Source organism: Uranotaenia lowii, chromosome 3 (genome assembly GCF_029784155.1).
Source record: "Uranotaenia lowii strain MFRU-FL chromosome 3, ASM2978415v1, whole genome shotgun sequence".
NCBI lineage: Eukaryota > Metazoa > Arthropoda > Insecta > Diptera > Culicidae > Uranotaenia > Uranotaenia lowii.
In genome coordinates this window covers 11,611,147-11,631,620 of record NC_073693.1, presented here as the reverse complement: position 1 = coordinate 11,631,620, position 20,474 = coordinate 11,611,147, and the positions used below count along the sequence as shown (strand labels likewise).

The 20,474-nt window shown below is 37.9% G+C and overlaps 1 protein-coding gene across 1 annotated transcript; it reads right to left on the bottom strand.

Moving 5' to 3' along the window:
* Positions 1-1,376: 1,376 nt before the first annotated feature.
* LOC129750961 (N-acetylgalactosaminyltransferase 6-like) lies at positions 1,377-19,271 on the bottom strand. The gene is made up of 5 exons (XM_055746182.1): positions 19,180-19,271; positions 3,354-3,745; positions 2,935-3,293; positions 1,997-2,877; positions 1,377-1,931 (listed from the first exon to the last, which is right to left on the bottom strand). Exons 1-5 carry the CDS (start codon positions 19,228-19,230, stop codon positions 1,752-1,754), a joined length of 1,863 nt encoding a protein of 620 aa, XP_055602157.1. The 5' UTR covers positions 19,231-19,271; the 3' UTR covers positions 1,377-1,751.
* Between the last annotated feature and the right edge of the window lie 1,203 nt (positions 19,272-20,474).

The following is a 20,474-nucleotide window of genomic DNA, read 5'->3' as shown; positions in this document are numbered from 1 at the left end:
TATGTAAATAAAATCAAATAAATTTCTTTGGCAACGTTTGTCATTTTGGCATCACTAGGCATAACAAACTAAACAAAGTCAATCATTGATCTATGACTGATGATTCACGCACTGGCTTACCTCAGTGTTTTTGACACTTTACAGTTCCTGTTTTGATTCCTTATTCTCCAATTCTACACGCTGGGGAAATAAAGCAAACTCACTCACACATGTTTAGCAATAGTTCTCAGCTCAAATTTTAGATTAAAAAGCTTTGGAAAGGAAAGTAATTGTCAAAAATATAGGTGTTTTTAGTACCAAATAATGAAAAATCAATCATTTTTTTTATTCATCTTGCTCGAAACAGAAATATAAGAATTAATGGATTCAAACTATCCGTCGTTATTTTCATTACTCAGAATTAGCATATCGTAAAAATTTAGAATAGTTCATCCTTTTCTTTCAGTACGTTTAACTGAGATTTTTTCCTATATTGGAATCTTCTGTCCATGAATAGTGTCGTCGTACAAATATGTGCATTTGTTTACAGCTTCCGGGCAAAAATACACAAGAAGCTTCCGGAAATTCGGTTCGGCACGCAGCTTCCACATTTAGATATGAAACATTTTTTTTATTTCAAGTAGATGCGCTGTCCCAGAATATTCAATACAAAATGGGTTGGTCCAGAAGAAATGAGTTGGAAAAGGGTTTAAAAATCATGATGATTTATTTCAATCAACAAACCTTCTTCTTGAACTTTTTTAAGAATTTTCAACTTTCTGTTCATTCCTGGGAGATTACACCGTAAAGTAACCAAAAACTGGCTGGGACTAGATTTTTTTTGTTTACCTTAAAATGAGTTCTGAATTAAATTTCTTGACCGTGCAGCTACACGAAAAATTTCGCCGCATCCCATTTCTCGTTCGTAAAATTTTGCAAACATTACCTGTGAATTGTCACCTTAAAATAGAATTACGTCATCGTGAATCGACCCATTTTTGTGAATGATAGAGGTGTCTGAGTGAACCTCTTAGTTGATATTCATCAGAATCGTAAAATCACGACAGTTATTTACGGGGGGTTTCCAGCCTCTAAAATTCGTCAACTATGAAAATAATTAATTTTAGAATCAGTTTGTATCTTGTAAGTTGCTTAACCAAGAGAAAGAATACTTTGATTTAGAATGTAAGTAGTATGGATAGTTTTAGATTAAAATGAAGTCATCAGTCTGTTTGATATTTAGTTGTTGAAGACAGAAATCAATAAATAATAAACAAGAGAAAAATGAATCATGTTTTTTTTCAAATTATTGTATTAATATTTATAATACTTACAGTAACCATCTTACTAAAATAAATTGGTGTTCAACCTACTATAAACTAATATTTACTGCTTTTCTAATCAATTCATAATTGATGTACCTTGCCAAGAACAAATCATCGATACCCAACTATCGAATCCATCAAATTGTATAGGAGCAAATGTATCCTTGGCTTCCCTTGGGTCTAATTTATACAAGAACTGGACCTAAAAAATAGATCCAATCCAGTAAAAATACTATCAACTCACTCGTGTTCCATCAACTGCCAAACTGCTTCAAATGTGGTCAAAATCTCATCAGTTTTGGACCAACCGATTGCTTTGTAGGGAATTTTGATCTATATCGACTGTTTGGACCACAGATACAGTTGCCCTTAGAATATAATTTAAAATACTACGCAACAAAATCATAAGGTTTTAAATTTCCTGCTATATCAGTTTTTATTTAAACTTTAATCTCTCAGTTTTGCTCCAACCGTTTCCCAGTTTCTTAAACTCGTCACGTTCAGAAAACCCCAAGTCCACTGTTGTGATTTTCTTCGGCTATCGCACCTCGCTATCACAACCCGTTTATCGACAATATCCAAGCATCGATTATATTCCGACTTGGAATGCCTGATGAATTTGGTATCCTAAATTTGTTTAAAAATTGAATATAAGATGTCACGATTTTCAATTAAAAGGAATCAAAACCTACCAAATCGTACCGAAACATTTGGTTCCCCTGGAGTTCATGGCACCTGAACAGGATGACCTCACCTCCGACCTCAGCAGCATCCAAACACAGATCGGCACTCGGATGCCGGATGTCCCGGTAGTGAGTTAGAGCAAACATTTGATTTCCTCCCGGATGGGTTTTATTGGCCCGGCAAGGGTAGATCCCGATCGGTTCCTTATTGCGGTGGCTTAAGGTGTCCAAGCAAAACTTGGTGTCGTTGAGGTTTTGAACGGCTCCGGAAGCAAAATCCGGTGGCTCAACGGGTGGGAATCTTATTAAGAGGTCAGGAGCCACATTCTCCAGAAACCACTTGAATGGCTTACATTTTAATCTTTCTCGAAGAGCTAGCTGCTGGGCCAAATCGCCCGGATCCGTTTTATCGTATTGAGGGTTACGTTGATAGATGAAATGTTTATATTCATCCATCCAGACTTCGGCAACCCTTTTATGGTTTCTGGTTACGAAATCTTTCCCCCTAGGATTCGGGAAAGGTGCATAGCCCCGGTAAATGTGGCCAACCCTCGAACAGGGAGCATCGACCAGGCGACCTCCACATTGCCATATTTTGAAACTGAGCTCATACTGCTCAGCTCCCCAGATGTCTAGGCCTTCATCGTAGCCGCCAAGTTCCCAGAAAAATTTTAAACTAATAGCAAACAATCCTCCAGCCATGACGGGACTCTCGAATGGTTCTGTCGATGAGATCTGATCTTCTGGACGTAGGCCTATCCGTCGATAAATAAATCTCCAATTGAACACTCCTCGTCTTCCGTCGTCATGTTTAGTTATTTCGAAGGTTTGATAGTCGATAACATCAATCATGGGACAAACGCACGTTCGATAGTCCATCGCGATTGGTTCTGAAAAAAGAAGGATCATGTAATTTCAAAGCACGCTAATAAATGTTTCGTTTTTACCCAATAACGGTGGAAGCCAGTTATTACCGACTTCGGTGTGAGAATCCAAAACTATAAGAACATCTCCGGTGGCCAGTCGAGCTCCGGCTAGCCTAGCACGCATCAGTCCAGATCTTTCAGGCAGATGGACAAGTCTTACTTTGGGTTGCAGATTTTCCTTCACATATTTATCCAATGGATCCCACAGAAACTCTTTCGTACTGTGATCGTTGATCATGATTATCTCCTTCAACAGATGCGGAGGCGACCTGTTCAGGATGCTATGGATGGTTCTCAAAAGTGTGCTGAAGTGTTCGTTGTAAAAGATAACCACTACGCTGGCCATCGGCAGTTCCCTCAAATATTTCTTCTTGAGACACCTAGTAAAGAATAAAAATTAAATAACCACACTCACAACTAAATCTCAAAATTTTACACACTCCGGATGTCTTAGCTCGGCAACGGATCGATTGAGAGCGATTTTGTCGCTCACCACCGCATAATACCCATTCTCGGTGAACAGCTTTTCATTCTCCTTGATATCGGCATCGTCTTCGAGTCTAACGCCAGTCCCCTTTTGACCAGGACCACTGCCAATCTGAGACTCCCGCTCCTGGTACGCATAGTCGTGCCAATCGATCTTGGCTCCGTCGACATTTCGTGGCACCCCGTTGAAGAAAGGCTCCATTCGGCCCGTGTACCGGTAGTAGATGGAGTTTTTCAAATTGGTCATTTCGTCGTTTTTGTGCGTAAGGAACATGAAACCGATTGTCAGGCAGAAGATGGTAAGCGCGGTTTTGAATGCCAGCTCGCAGATGGTTGCCCTATGGAACTAAAATGAAGAATGCGTGTATTTGAGAACGGATATAACCTACAATTCTATACAGACAAAAGAAAATTAGGTATAACTATTCTATCACAATTTATCTCTTAACATTATTCTAAAGCCTTATTTCTCTTCTTACACTCCACAAGCCCAGAACAGTTTTTTATATGAGTGAAATTTCTGATACTAATTTTTTTATGCAAATCTGGATTCCGGAAATTACAACACTTGTTCGAGGCTTTAAAATCAAGATGTTAAGATTAGCGTCTCAAAAACAGCCAGGAATCTCATCATTTAAAGTAGGGGAGAGTGGGGTATCATGGACCACTTTTTTTCTATGCTTTATAACTTCTTTATTATAACAGATAAAAAGAAAAAAATAAATTGAAAGGTTTTGTACATTTTTAAGGTATCAGAAGGCATTTATTTTTATTTTTTAAATACATCAATTTCCCGAGTAAGGACTGTTTCAAAAAAGTGTTTTTATTTGGATTTTGAAAAACTGTGGGGAAACGTTGGCCACCAAATCTAAATTGACTAGATAACGTGCAAAGTTTATGAGTTGACCCAAAACAGAAATTTCATTTCATTATTGAGTTCCAAGTAGGCCTTGCTCGGGTGAAGACGCGTTTTTATGTATTCTCGTTGCGGTTGCGCTGAATTTTTTGGTTTTTTTTTCTTTATCGTTGAAATACAAGAGATTTGAGAAATTATTCAAAGTGAAATTTACAAGAAATTGAAGTATAGTTTAACGTTTAACCCTGTCAAGAAGAGCTGGCGTTTAAAGTTGAATTTAAAAGAACTCGAGTGACTGGAAACTGGGAATGCGAACAAAAACAGCTGTCATATTGCGGAGAGCGGTAGTCGGCATAAACAACAAGGACAGGAAAAACCGGTGAGATCTTTCTGATTAACCTTTATAACTTAAACACTTTCACTTTCCTATCGAATTGGCTGCTGTGCATTTTTTTCAAATTGCTTAGAATAGGTCCACACTGTGTGGAGCAGCATTCTCTCGGTTAGCTATTGTGAACGTGGGTTTTCCCAATTTTTTCTCATACACAAATATCATTCTAAACAGAATATCGATGAAAATCCAAGTTATATAGAAAGAGAAGGACTTTATTGAATCGTGCATTATTTGAGGCAGCGATGCCGTAATATTGATTAGCAGAAGTTTGGTAGACAAGAGAGGACAGCCTAAAATTTCAAAAATGGATTTTTCCATGTTTTTTTCTAGTAGTTAATTTCATTGTCACAGGCTTCGGTTGCTTCGATCGATTAAAAAACAAGTGCTGACAGCCAAAATGTAAAGTAATGATCTTAAAATTTGTTTCTCTAATAATTATTTAACGGGATTATAAATATACTTCTTTGATAAACATTCATTTCAAATGTTTAAGTTGTTACTTGTCCATGAAAATTGAAAGCTGTCTGTCGTATTAATTACAGTATCTCCCAAATGCAGTATAAATTTTTCATGCATGTAATAAGATCTAATAAGTGGTTTTGGTCAATGTTATACAATCACAGTTAAGTTCATTTTGAACTGGCAGTTTCATTATGATTGTTATTTCTTACTATCATTTCAGTTTTTGAGTAAAACGCAGAACTTGACCTGAAACAAACGTAAACAAAGTAAACGTGCTTTACTGGACATTTTTTATCTTTTTCTTTTTATTTTTCATGGGTTTGTGTTTTATAATAACATTTTCTATTCAGTTTTGGTCAGTACATAATTTGTGTTTAAAAATATGTATGATAATGTTATCTGCATGAATTGGTAAAATTTATTAACTTAAAGTATAATTTAGCATCGCATCGATTGATCACAACTCTCTTCCCAGATTTGTACTATCGAATAATGAAATTTCATGATGGTTTTCAAACAGACAATCAAAATCAAATTCAAATCGAAATATTTAATGAACAATTTACATGAGGCCTTTAGTCAGAGTATGGACTTGAATTCACGGATTTAAGACAAATTCTATTTATTAATTATTAACACGAAGTTCAGTAGGAAACAGAAATTTAAGGAGATTAAAACAGGTAAAGATATGAAATGATGGAACCAAAGAATGGAATATCAAATTTAGCAAATGTGAAACAGTTTGTTAAAACATTCTTTTCAGTTTACAATTGGATACTTTTAATTTTCTAAGGCCTTTAGAATTATTTAGGAGTTTCAATATGAAAATTAGGCATTTCAAGATAGTAGGAGAATAGGTTTCAAGTGGTCACATCACTTACCAAGGTGATTTCTATACCACATTCCCTTGCTCCATACATTCGTGAGATTTGTGGAGGGATGGCGTACAGCCGGTCTCCGTAAAACAAATCATCACATGTGCTGCTCTTCCATTCCTCTTATCGACTACACGGACTTGGCCGGCGTCGTTATTGGTTCATTTAAAGTAGGAGATTCTCAAAACTGTACAGTGAGATTGTGTTGCTTGTTCCCAGCAAACTTTCATTTGGTTCATTGTGCAATGTTGATTATCTCGAACCAATCACGGAGTGCAACCATTATGCCATTGACCGTGGGGCCGTAGGTGGACCGTAGTTGATAACAAGCTCAAGCTCAAGCTCAAAACAGAAATTTCATAATTCATTTAGTTATTATAAAGCGATTTCAGATGAGGAAATAAAAAAGAGAGTTGTGTTTGATCGAATAGTTCCTTATAGCTGGCTCGCGAACGTTTCGGAAAAATTCCTTATATAGGATTTATGATCATCTCTATCGCATTGGAAAAAAATGGACAAAATATTTTTCACAAATTTTTATTTGGCATTAGAAAACTTTGTAGATAGTAAAAACTTTTTTTAAGTTCTGAATGTGTATAAAAACACCAAAATATAGGTAGCCCAGGATACCCCACAAAATGTGGCCCACGATTCCCCAAAAGCTATGATTTGCAAATTAGTTGTGTTTGTGTGACTTATTGATGTTTTTTTTTTTCAAAAATTCCCTTTCTCTGTGAAAGAACATGACAAAACTAAGATCATAAGCGTATGAGCATATTTTTGTTATGTATGTACGTTAGGTCTCCCACGGATGCAATTTGCAGGTGCTTGTTTAACAATGTAAGTACATTTTTCTAGATGAGTTCAATAAAAGAAGCATATGATACGTAAATAAGTTAAAAACATATAGAAAAAATGGCTTACACAAAGCGACGACGATGACAGTTGGATAGAGATTTTTATCTCAACACACAGTTGAGATGTTTAGAGTGGCCCACGTTACTCCACTCTCCCGTTCCCTATTCGTTTACAATTATTTGAGAAATTAATTTTTGAACAAATTTGAAGTGAATGTATAAAAAACTCAATAAGGCCGGGACAAATGTCCTTTCTTCTTTTGGTTGATTTTTTATAGGATGTTATAGGATGAGGGAAAAAACAAAGCATTGGTTTTCTCACAATTGATAAGCAATTGGTTCCTTTGAGACCATCTTTGAACATTTTCAAGTCCGAATTCATGGCATCTTTTAAAAGTCTGGGCTGATAACTTGGATTCGAAAGATTCATTTGAACATCGTCAGCGAACAAATAAATGTTGCTTCTCCTACAAGACATATGTAACGGATCATTCTAGTAGAAACGATACGATGCATAACAATGCGCCATCTAGCCGTCAGTTATAGACACAATTGTTATTCTAGACACAGCAAACGCTTGAGCTGGTTCCACATGCTCAATTTTGGCTCACGAAATAAAATACCGGGAATTGTTCCCTAGATGTTCGGCCACCGTATATGTAGGTTGAAACGGAGATAAAGAACAATCTGTTCCTTTTGTTTTAAGAAAAAAAAACTCCAACGTTGAGCTTGGGCCGACTTGCACAGACACTAGATTGCGAACAACCAAACTGTAAAGTGCTATTAGGCAAATGTGCTATTGCGTAGTGGAATATGCACGATTGGATTTAGGACCTAATGGGATAAGCTAGTTGGTCATTTCACCATATGATCAGAGTTACTTTGATAGTTCGGTTTGTAGTAAACTCATTTGGAAAAGTTTCGAAAATTACCAACGGTAAAATGTAAGGTTTAGTTTACTAGATATTGATAGTGATCACGTGGAATTAACTAAAATTATCTACCAGAGAACAGGGTAATTTGTCACTGCAGAAGTTTGGTTAGGTGATACGCATGTGAACTTGGCAATCTTGCGTAATACAGGTAAAAAAAACTCGTCTTTGCATTCCGAAACGATTTGGCTAACCATATACGTTGACAGGTAACCCGCGTCAACGTGGATGTAAGTTCGGGCTACGAAAACACGCCTTGAACTCAAGCTCGGAAGATTCAGAGCATGATTACCTTTCTGGTTGTGGAGTGAGGACCCCCGGTTACGATATCACGCCAGCTGTGGCCAAGCGCTAAGTCATATCCGGTTGTGGAGTGAGGACCCCCGGGTTATGGTGAGCCACCAGCGTTACGCAAAGACAACGCTAAATATCCGGTTGAGGAGTGAGAACCCCCGGGTTACGGTGAGTCACCTGCGTTGAAAAGTCCTAACAACGCTACACCACTGTTTGAGGAGTGGGTATTTCTTGGAAGTAATACGTCACCATCACCCACCATCTGCCGTACCGTCAGCGCTCAGACACAGCACTCGCCAAATCACCCGGCCTAGGGGTGACTTCGCTGAACAGGTTTCGACCGTTCAGCGTCTTGACTGGCCACGGTTACCTGCCCTGCAGTTCCAGAAGGATAATTAATAGTAAGGTAAACAATTTGTAAATTAATATTAAGGCTTAGGGACCAAGCTAGGAGCTACAATCATTGCATAAGAATTCATACCATAAAAAAATTCCACAGCATTATCTATCTTGAGATACCCCCGGAAGGTAGGCTACAAGTTGCTTGCAAGTTTGCTCCAGGTTTCGTCTAAGCCCCATAATTTGGAACTTGAATTAAAGTTTAGAATTCAATTATTTCATACAAGATTGGTTTCTTTTGTACCTTCCTGCGTTCAAGTAAAGTAAGGAGATATTTGGGCCTATTGAGCCAGGTAATGTTTGGTCGAGCCATTTTATCCACACCCACCTTGAGCTAGGGTCTTGGCCGGCAACTAAAATCGTGTCAGTAACCTTCCCTTCCGGAAGTGGCGCCCTTATACAAAAGTTACTGACATTGTGGGCAAGACACATCCGTTACACATAGACAAATCATTGGTGAACATGGAAAATAGAATAAGTCCTAAAATTGATCCTTGTGGAACTCCCGAAATCACCGAGGCGGAGCTTGATCGTGAACCGTTACATTTGTCCCGTATATTGGGCAAATGAAAACACATAGCTTTTTTCAGATGCGTCAGTTTAAAGGCTTTAAAATGAATTTAATACTTGATCTTGTTTGTTTGTTAATATATATGCAGTAGACTGAGTCGATTTGTGGGCATTTTTATATAACCCTGGGTCTAAAAAGCTTTGTTTTGGCTCGAAAGTCATCCATGATTTTTTGCAGAATTTTCGAGTAACATTTACGTAAGTAAATTTGAACTATTAGGTCGTGTATGGGAAAATTGAATATTTTGCACTGAAAAATCAATAATATTTTTGTTTCTTCTGTGGAATCAAGCCTGCAAATTTTTTCTCCAAATTCTCCAGAGGAAATTTTCCGCTTTGTCCAAGACTGTAACTTCGTATCACATAAGACAAAAAAAAATATTAGCTGTTTAACAGGGGTATATCTCTGGTATTTGAAAACAATAAACTCAATTGACACCAATGCCAAAATAATTTTTTATATGTGGAATCTTCGCTGTCCCATTTTAATGTGGAGAGAGTTTCAAACTATCATATAAACATTTTTTTGTAACAAAATAACGTCACGGGACACTTATTCCACCTATTCGTTCTCGAATTATTTCTTCAAATTTTGAGAGGAATGAAAGGAAGGGGGGTCTCTCGATAAGTTCTCGAGTTATTCAAAAAAATTGTCACCCTCTCCCCACTTTACATCTCTTCTCTGGCAAGAGAAGGTGGTATCAAACCATCGAAGAAACATTGCCCGTACACAAATATGCTCCCACGCACATTTGGTTTCATTTTCTTGATTAGTTATCGAAATATTAAAAAAATTAATGAGTGACCCTCTTCCCACTTTTTATTGTTCCACTGAGTGGAGAAAGGAGTGCTAAACCATTGAAAAAACATTTCTTGAGCACGAATACCCTTTCATGCCAAATTTCGTTCCGTGTATTCAAATACACTCCCGTGCTAAATTCTGTTCCAATTGCCCGATTGTATGATTGTTCCATGTCATATTTGGTTCCATTTGTTAGATAAGTTCTTGGTTTATGTAAAACAATCGTATGTGAGCCCCCGTCTTCCCTAACTGTATCCCCAAATGAAGGAAAAAGAAGTCTCAAATAAGGAAATAACCATTTCACGTATCCAAATATCCAAATATCCCATTCCAAAGTTGTTTTCATTTACTCGATTAGTTCTCTAGTTATGCGAAAAATTGTAAAAAGCTCCCTTCTCTTCTTTCTAGCACACCACTGGAAGGAGGCAGTTGGGCAAATATTCACAGAAACATTCATGGAGCTCAAATACCCTCCCAAGCCAAATTTCGTTCCATTTGCTGGTTAGGTTCCCGAGTGATGTAAAAGATTTTCCTCAAAATATCATAGAAACTCTGTTGTGTTGTGAGCCTACTTGGTTGAATGATTCAACTGAATCAAAGCAATCGAAAGATTCCTTTTAATTCAACCACGGTAAATGAAAAGTTTATATACCGGTATTTCGATAGCAACTTACTACCTTCTTCAGTGAACTTTTTCGATTGAATCATAGAAACATTTCTCGTAATTAAATATGTACCTTCCCACGCCATTCCATCCAAGTAGCTCGGCTAGTGCGGATGTCATTTTTTCACTACCGTTTTAAAGCGAATTTTTTTTTTCGAAAAACAAAAGTTTGGCAGTCTTATCAAAGTTAAAAGTGCAGTTTTGCCGCAGATTGTGGTTTTTCCTGCTGGAACGATTGTTAATTGCCGTTCCCCACCAGCCAACTACCGGCGCGAGTGTGCTGTTATCAATTTGTCAGCAGCAGCGGATTGGTTGCCGTTTTCTTCAACACCACCAAGGCCATTGTTTTCGAAAGGGTGCTCTTTGTTCGCTCTGAACATACGGGCTTGCGTACCGAGGAGGGCGTTCCGAGGATTCTGGTTCTGATTGCCGTGATCGGGATTTACAAGGAGGACCCAACATTTTGATATTGCTATCGCTATCTTCAATCAACGAAGGACGACTAAGTGGTGGAGCCGGTGCCGGACACCAAAGCTGATTAACTCGTAAAGAAGTGCTTGCAAGTAATCCTTAATTTATCCTTTTTTCACTGTTTCTTGTTCTATTTTTTCTCTTTATTTATTTTTCAAATATTGACTGCTTCGCTCATATTTTTCAAACGGAAGGCATTCGCGCTTCCGTTGATAAATATGAGGGAAGGCGGGGGGTTAAACCCGCCAACTGTGGATGATGAGAATGGCATCAGAGAGGATGAGGAGCACCTAGAGGATTCGGATGATGCTGGTCCTTCAGGTATGAATTTTTCTCGGATAGAAGATAATTTCGCATCATCCACGGTTGAGAGTAGAGCAACCCGTCTCCGAACTTACCCAGATGGTTCAATTTTCACTGGGCCTTGGGTGGTTTTTATCCGGCCCAAACCTAATGGAAAACGTCTTAACGTGGTACAGATAACCAAAGATCTGGCGAGGTGGCCCTCCGTGACCAGCATTTCAAAGGTGCGACCAGACAAGTTGCGCGTTGTAGTGGCTGACCGGAAAGGTGCAAATGAAATTGTTGCCAGCAAGTTCATTAACCTAGAGTACCATGTTTTTGTTCCGTCTCGAAACGTTGAGATCGAGGGCGTGATAACGGAAATGAGCCTTAAGGCAGAGTACGTTAAATCCAACGGTGTTGGTAAGTTTAAAGGCCTAGATTAACTAACTAGGCCAGTTAACTAACATTTTCTCAGTGCTACCAGTTGACAACGAGGACACTACTGATGAAGAGAACCCATTCGTATTTGTAGCGAACTCCCGGAAACGTGCCAAAACAGCTTCAAAGTCCTCCAAAGTTCCAAATAAAATCCCTACTATTAGTTCTCCAATCAGCGCCACTAAAACATCGGTAGCTCCAAGAAAAGAAAAACTTGTTCCTCCTGGATTCCGAACGACTTTTTCACCACCAAACTATACATCATCATCGGGGACTTCAGCCGCAGCGAGCTCTCCAACTGCTAACGCGGTTTTGTCAGAATCAGTGTCCCAGCCTGGACTTTTCAAGTTTTCTGATATTCTTAATGGAATTTTCTCGTTCTTAAACGTATCTGAATCCGTAAGGGGCATAATTACTACAATGCTCCCTATATTAAAGACACTTTTGAAGCAATTGATGCAAACTTGGCCCCTTCTTTCAGTGTTTATCTCTCTCGATGGCTAATTTAAGCCGAGAGGTCGGAGATATCACTGTGTTACAGTGGAATTGTCGCAGTCTAATCCCTAAACTGGATCCGTTCAAATATCTTCTTCATGAAACTAGTTGCGATATTTTTGCCCTTTCTGAAACATGGCTTTCTTCTCAATCAGATATTCCATTCCACGATTTTAACATTATTCGTTTAGATCGCAACGATTCATATGGAGGGGTGCTTTTAGGGATCAACAAGCGCTACTCCTTTTATAGAATCCACCTCCCGTTGTCAGGAGGAATTGAAGCTGTTGCATGTCATACAACTATAAGAGGTAAGGACTTATGCATTGTAAGTTTGTACTGGCCTCAGAGAGTTACAGTGGATCGAAGTCACCTAGAGGACCTGTGCTCAGTGCTCCCTGAGCCAAGGTTGATCCTGGGTGATTTCAATTCGCATGGAACTGTCTGGGGAGAACAAATTGACGATAGACGTTCTAATCTTATTTATGGCATTTGTGACAGTTTCAATTTAACTATTTTGAACACGGGTGAAAAAACACGGGTACCTAAACCTCCTGCAAGACCAAGTGCAATTGACCTCTCACTCTGCTCAAATTCATTATCATTGGATTGCCAGTGGAAGGTAATCCCTGATCCCAATGGTAGTGACCACTTACCTATCAAAATTACAATCACCAATGGGGTCATTTCAAATTCAACAAATATGGCATATGATCTCACAAGACACATCGACTGGAAAAAGTATTCGGACGCAATTATTTCAGCTATCACCTCCATGGAGGTTTTACCTCCGTTGGAGGAATATAACTTTCTTTCTCGTTTGATTTTTGATTGTGCAGTTGGTGCTCAAACGAAACCCATCCCAGGTTCATCTGTTCGTCGAAGGCCTCCCAATCCATGGTGGGACAGTCAATGCACCAAACTTTACGTCGACAAATCGAACGCTTTTAAAGTTTTTAGGAAACATGGAACCCTGGATAACTTCAACACGTATTTTTCTCTTGAACAGCAATTCAAAAACCTGATCAAGGGGAAAAAACGTGCGCATTGGCGTAATTTTGTGGGAGGTTTATCGCGGGAAACATCCTTAAGCACTTTGTGGAATGTGGCTCGGAGCATGCGTAATCGTTCTTCCACGAACGAAAGTGAAGAACATTCGCATAAATGGATTTTCAATTTCGCGCGGAAAATCTGTCCAGATTCCACACCGGTGCAAAAAATCATCCGAAGTTTGCCTCCGAATAGATGCGATCTTGATTCCGGTTTTTCGATGGTAGAATTCTCACTTGCTCTGCTTTCTTGTAACAATTCATCTCCAGGAGTTGATAAAATAAAATTCAACTTGTTGAAAAACCTTCCTGATGCAGCCAAATTTCGCTTGTTGAATTTATTTAATCAGTTCTTGGAGCATAACATTGTTCCCGAAGATTGGAGACAAGTGAGAGTTATTGCTATCCAAAAGCCTGGAAAACCTGCGTCTGATTTTAATTCGTACCGTCCGATAGCGATGTTGTCTTGCATTCGTAAATTGATAGAGAAAATGATTTTGTTCCGATTGGATAAATGGGTGGAAACAAATGGTCTCCTTTCAGATACTCAATTTGGGTTTCGAAGGGGCAAAGGGACAAACGATTGTCTTGCTTTACTGTCTTCAGAGATACAATTGGCGTACGCAAAACGTGAGCAAATGGCTTCAGTGTTTCTAGACATAAAGGGAGCTTTTGATGCAGTCTCAATAGAGGTGTTGTCAGACAAGTTGCACTCCCAGGGTCTGCCTCCTCTATTGAACAACTTCTTATACAGCTTGCTTTGTGAGAAACATTTGAACTTTGCTCACGGAGATCTTGCAATTAGAAGGAACTCTTACATGGGCCTCCCGCAAGGTTCATGTTTAAGTCCACTTTTGTATAACTTCTACGTAAGCGATATCGACAGTTGTCTCTCTGAAGGCTGCACTTTAAGACAACTTGCAGATGATGGTGTAGTATCTGTAACAGGAGCTACAGAGTCTCATTTGCACGGGCCTTTACAAGATACTTTAGACAGATTGTCAACTTGGGCTTTGGGACTTGGGATTGAGTTTTCTCCACAGAAAACGGAGATGGTTGTTTTCTCTAAGAAACGTAGACCTGCTCAACCTAAGCTTCAACTCCTAGGTAGAACGGTCACTCAATCGAGGTGTTTTAAGTATCTTGGGGTTTGGTTTGACACCAAGTGTACCTGGAGAACCCATATTGAGTATCTGAAAGGAAAATGCCAACAAAGAATCAATTTTCTCCGATCAATCACTGGCACCTGGTGGGGAGCTCACCCAGAAGATCTTTTAAAATTGTATCGAACAACTGTTCTCTCAGTGATGGAATACGGTAGTTTCTGTTTCCAGACAGCTGCTAAAACTCACCTCATCAAACTCAAACGTATCCAATACCGTTGTCTCCGTATCGCTTTGGGCTGTATGCCCTCAACACATACCATGAGTCTTGAAGTTTTGGCAGGTATACTTCCACTAAAAGATCGATTCAATTTATTATCACTCAGATTCCTCATCAGGTGTGAGATCATGAACCCATTGGTGATCGTAAATTTTGAAAGGCTACTTGAGCAAAATTTTCAAACCAGATTTATGTCTATATACCATGTCTTCATGTCCATGCAGGTAAATCCTTCTTCGTATTCTCCAACTCGTGTTTACATCCCAGACTACGACAACTCTTCTGTCCAGTTTGATTTGTCTATGCAGCAAGAAATTCGTGGGATCCCGGATTCGCTTCGTTCACTTTTAATTCCTAGAATTTTCGATGCTAAACATAGACACGTCGATGCTGATAAAATGTACTTTACTGATGGGTCTCTCATAGAGGAATCAACAGGATTTGGAGTATTCAATGATATCTTCAGCGCATCTTATAATCTTCAGTCACCATGCTCTGTATATATTGCAGAGTTAGCAGCAATTTGTTGGGCTTTGGACAGCGTCGCTTCACGGCCTGCAGGACACTACTATATCGTCACAGATAGTCTCAGCTCTGTTGAAGCAATCCGCTCAATAAGACCGGGAAAGCACTCTCCATACTTCTTAGAGAAGATACGAGTCACATTGAGTGCTTTATCAAGACGTTGCTTTGTTATCACCTTTGTTTGGGTCCCCTCACATAGCTCGATAATCGGCAATGAGAGGGCAGACTCTTTGGCAAAGGTGGGGGCGATAGAAGGCGACACGTATCGCCGTGAAATCGTCTACAACGAATTTTACTTCTTGGTTCGAAGAAACTCTCTTGTCAACTGGCAGCGCAAATGGGACGAGGATGAGTTGGGTCGGTGGCTCCACTCGATTATCCCAAAGGTAAGCCTTAAACCCTGGTTTAATAGGTTGGACCTGAGTCGGGATTTTATTCGTATATTTTCCCGTCTCATGTCCAATCATTATTCCTTAGACGCGGTACTCTATCGTTTTGACATTGCTGGCAGCAATTTGTGTAGTTGTGGCCAAGGTTACCATGACATCGAGCATATTGTCTGGTCGTGTGAGGTCCATCTTGTCGCCAGAACGAATTTAATAGATTCCCTTCGGGCCCGAGGAAAACCACCTAACGTTCCAGTGAGGGATGTGCTAGCTGTGCTGGATTTGGACTACATGTTTGAAATCTACCATTTTCTAAAAGCTATTGATCTTCGTCTATAATTCTATTTTATTTTCATATTTCCCTTTCTATCTTCTTTTTTCTTTAAAAAAAAGTGCTAAGCTAAGAAAACGATTGTAAAAACAAAGAAAACGAGTTTGGCTCCTTAAAACCTAATCGTATGAGCCGTTTCAAATAAAGCATTATAAAAAAAAAAAACCTTCCCACGCCAAATTTGGTGCCATTTGCTTGATTAGTTTTCCAGTTATGCTGAAAATTGTAAAGAAGCCCACTTTCTATATCCTCACTGGAAGGAGAGAGGAGTACCAAATATTCATAGAACTATTTATCGTACCCAAATACCCTTCCAAGCCAAATTTGGTTCCATTTGCTCGAAAAGCTTTCAAGTTATGCAATAAAAAAGGTATGAAAGCTCCCCTCCTCCCTTCCTGTATCTCCACTGCAAGGAGGGAAGGGTCTAAAATAATCATAGAAGCATTTCTCGTATTCCACTACCCTCACATGTCAAATTATGTTCCATTAGCTTGATTAGTTTTCCCGTTATGTAAAAAATTGTAAGGTATAAGACCCTCCCTCTTCCCTATCTCCTCACTGGAAGGAGAGAGGGGGACCAAATATTTTTTGAAACATTCCTCGTACCCAAGTACCCACCCATGTCAAGTTTATTTTGATTTGCTTGACCAGTTCTCGAGTTATGAAGACCTATTACTTTTATATGAGAGACCTCCTCTCCCGTTCCAGGTAGAGGAAGGGTCTCAAACTATTATAGGAACCTTCCCCGGTCTCCAATATCCTCTAATGCCAAGTTTCATGCAAATCGGTTCAGTAGATTTCGTGTCTATAGGGAACAGACAGACAGACAGAAATTCATTTTTATGTATATTAATAGATAAGATACAATTTTTTCCAAATTTTCTTCCTATTATCCTTCCATTTGAAAATTCTTAGATTCTTTGCACTCATTTGCCTCACATTTTAGAAGCCTTTGAATTTTCTATATTCAGAAGGGATTTTCTCTATTATTTTTATTTTGGCAATGTATCTCAGTAATAATTTTTCAACAACAACAAAAACATCTCAAAGTCCTTCTAACGTAAAATTCAAAAATAAATGTTGATTAACCGAAATTATAAAAAAAATATCATTAATTGCAATATGTTGCAAAGTAATACGGATTTTTTCTTCATTTTATTTATTTTCAAAAATTTTACAATTTTAATATTCTTGTGTTAAGATGAATCAATGCAAAAAAAAAATAATCGGAAAAAATTATGTGAAGCCATTACTATATTTGAGCTTGTGGCGTTTATGATTATTGTTATCCATGAAAAAAAAAATAGTACTTGTGTTCTCATGAGCAAAATGAAATCTAATTTTCTGCGGATATATTGTCTAGATTTCAAAACTGCTTTTCACAAAAAATTATAATATTTATATTTTTTTTAATTCATAGAAAATCTGTTTTCAATGGTAAGTAATCTAGTAACATGACAAAAATGACATCCTGAAATATAATTCTGACAGCTATAAATCGAAAAATATTGATCAAGGTTCTCTGTTCTCATAGATCGAAAAGATTGTTGACGCTTAAAAGTAAAAATAATACTTATTAAATAAGTAGATAGTGTGGGGCCACTCGAGGGTCTACCGGAAAACCCACACGACAATCCGGATACCCTTCGTCTGATCTCAGCGCGGCAGCAACGCACAACCTGTCTGGCACACGACAGACGAACTGACTGACGAACTGGTCGGGCCTGTGTCTGAGCCCGTTAGAGGGAAAGAGAGGATTGGTGTGAGAAAGACATCATTCGTGACAGATCTAACAATGCTGGAAAATAGTGATGCCAGTTGCATTGTTCGACTTAATTCAACATTTGACACGATTCCTTTTCTCATATCCCACAGGTAGTAATTTAAAAAAAAAATAAATTTAAAAAAAAACAACTTCAGTTTGAAACCACACCTTTATTTGCAAATGTCACTTCAATAATTTGCACTGTAATTCATTGATAATGTCTGTGTACAATTTCACGATTTTTTTGCTATTTAAACTATTATCTCGAAAATATTTCGCGGAGCATGAAATTGCTTCCGATCTTTAAAGTTCATGGCCTACTCCCTTTAAGTCTAATTTTTAACATAAACGATTGCATCTTCAAAACATGAGCTGTTCGGAAACGGACTGCGGATAAGTTTTTATTAAAATTTTATTGATAAATATTATTGTTTAAACTATGATACTGTAATATTTTTCTTAAGTGATCTGTTAAATTGTGATTCAGCAATATTCTATTTTCAATGTGAAGTTTTTAGAAAAAATTTCATCGGTTTAAGCAAAATTTCCTCCATTCACTTAACAATCAACAAACTTCTGGCAACAGGTTCGAACAAAAAGGGAAAATGGAATCAATGATTTATTAATGATCTCATCGTACTTTTCACAATTTCCGATTGAATTTGATTTGTAGGTTCTTGGACAGGAAATATGATTATCCGATGCAATCGTTCGTCAAAAATTCTATGAGACTCGTATTTTTAGTTTCAATCCTGAAACATTGTGCCTTACAAATCTTCAAGTTAAATTAATAGAACTTCGCTTAACTTCACAAAGGTATGTTTATATTTCAAAAATCTTTCTTCAAAATTTCGATAATCTGATACTGCAGTTTGAAATGTAAAATTCAAAAAAGGCCTGGTCTCCGGTAACAAATACTTTGAAACTTCAGATTGCACAAGACAACATTGTGATAAATGAACTTTCGGTAAGAGAAAAAATGCACAAAAACATCATAAAAGTAAAAAGTTATAGGAAATCAAAGTAAAAGCTACCGTATGCATGAATCTTATTTTGAAAGAATTTTTACTGTCGATCCTATCATTTAAATGACATCCAAAGGATCATAATAATTCAGCTTAAATTTGATGCTACAATTTAACCATCTTGCATTTTTCGTCATTGGTTTGTAGTTCAGAAGGAGGAAGGTACGATCCACTAGTTTAGAAAACGGTCAAAAAAATCGGCAACCGAAAAAAAATTTGTCCGACTAACGGTCACGGTATGCAAATTAGGATTGGATTTAGTCAGCAGCGGGGCAACATCTCGGAAGAAGATATCTTACTTTTTCTGTTGTGAACTTTGGAGCCGGTATCCGTGATGTTTATTGGGGTGACTTTTGATGTTGTCATTTTTCTTCCCAGGAAATAAGATTTTCAAGCTTCTAAAAATTTATTTAGGTGGATTTCTGGAGGTTATTCAAAACTCAAATGTTGCTGTTATTTCTTCTGTTTGTGTGTCTTATCGTTATTGATCAGCATTTCAAGATAATTTTTCATTTAACTTACCTTTAGGTAAGCTAAGTGCCTGAAGTACCGAACTCTTCGGAAACAAACCATTGCTTATTGTTAATCACTGTTTTAAAAAGGAACTAATTTTACACTGTTATTAAAAGTTAATTATCACTTTTTTTTAACTAAAACTCAAATTCTTTAAAGTTTGCTCTGTATCGACTTGGATGCTGCGACGGACTGATAGTGGTCAACCATCTGAAGATGCCATCTGAAGGTTTGCGGAACATTTCTGTTCTACTTCTGGGGTTTGCAGCATCTTTTTGCCATTTCTCTTTTCACTCTGTTTTTTTTTCCTGTTGGACTAGAGATTATAGATGGTTTATCTATGCTGATGATTACTGTTCCTATTAAGCTTTTTCAGCTTGGAGAAGAAACTTTTCGGTGAGTTTTTTGGTCTGAACTCGGGACAGGAGGTCCGTTGAATATCATCAAATAGCTTTTTCATTCGAAAAGAGGATAACATAAACGGGAAATTAATTTAATAAAAAATATTTTTTCTATCAACACTTCCCTGCCATTGTTCCGTTTCTTAATTGCAAGGATTTGGTTTGATACATGAAATGAGCGCTTCTCGATTAAAGACCTATAATTACAAACTGCCATTAAGTACAGCCCAGTTACTGATCCATTCAAGGCTTAACGATCTGTTTACGGATAATCGTATATTATTCAAGTGAGTTCATTTTTCTGCTTTCCTATCTGTCCCGATGCGTACGACGATCAAAGAAAACAGGTCAGTTTTAACACCCACTACCTCATTAGAAGGGGTTGTTATTCAGACTCACTGCCCCAAAGCTCTTGATTTGGAGTAAGACGATTAGATCATTCACAAGTTTCTATTATTTATGATTACCGGTGTATAAATTGAATATTGAAGGATAATAATATTCTACTTCTGTGAAAAAAGGGTTGAAAGGATAACGGAGAAAGACGGGTTTGAAGCTGCCTGGAAGTTCAATTTGAAACATTCAAATTAACGAAATTTTACTGTTCTTTAGATAGAAGTCGGTGATCTTCGATTGATCACGTTTAGTCGAGTTTTATTGCCTGTTACCTATATGCATTCACAAAATGCTGAATAGAATTCCTGTTTCATATATGAGTTGCAGATCGTATTGAATCTGAAAGCAATGAACCTGCTTATTTCTAGGAGATTTTGTACTCTTTTTTTTTTTCTTTTTTAACGAATCACTAGAAAAATAATCCGATTTCCATAAATTCTGTGAACGTAAGAACTAAACCCCCCAATCCAATTCCAATGAATTCTTCTGTAACTAAACGAGAATTGA

Excerpts from the sequence above, each read along its gene's own strand:
- LOC129750961 (XM_055746182.1), bottom strand. The coding sequence starts at position 19,230 with ATGGTTTGTTTCCGAAGAGTTCGGTACTTCAGGCACTTAGCTTACCTA. Across the intron at positions 3,746-19,179 it reads GGCACTTAGCTTACCTAAAG|TTCCATAGGGCAACCATCTG; the intron begins GTAAGTTAAATG and ends TCTTCATTTTAG. Across the intron at positions 2,878-2,934 it reads CTGGCTTCCACCGTTATTGG|AACCAATCGCGATGGACTAT; the intron begins GTAAAAACGAAA and ends TTCTTTTTTCAG.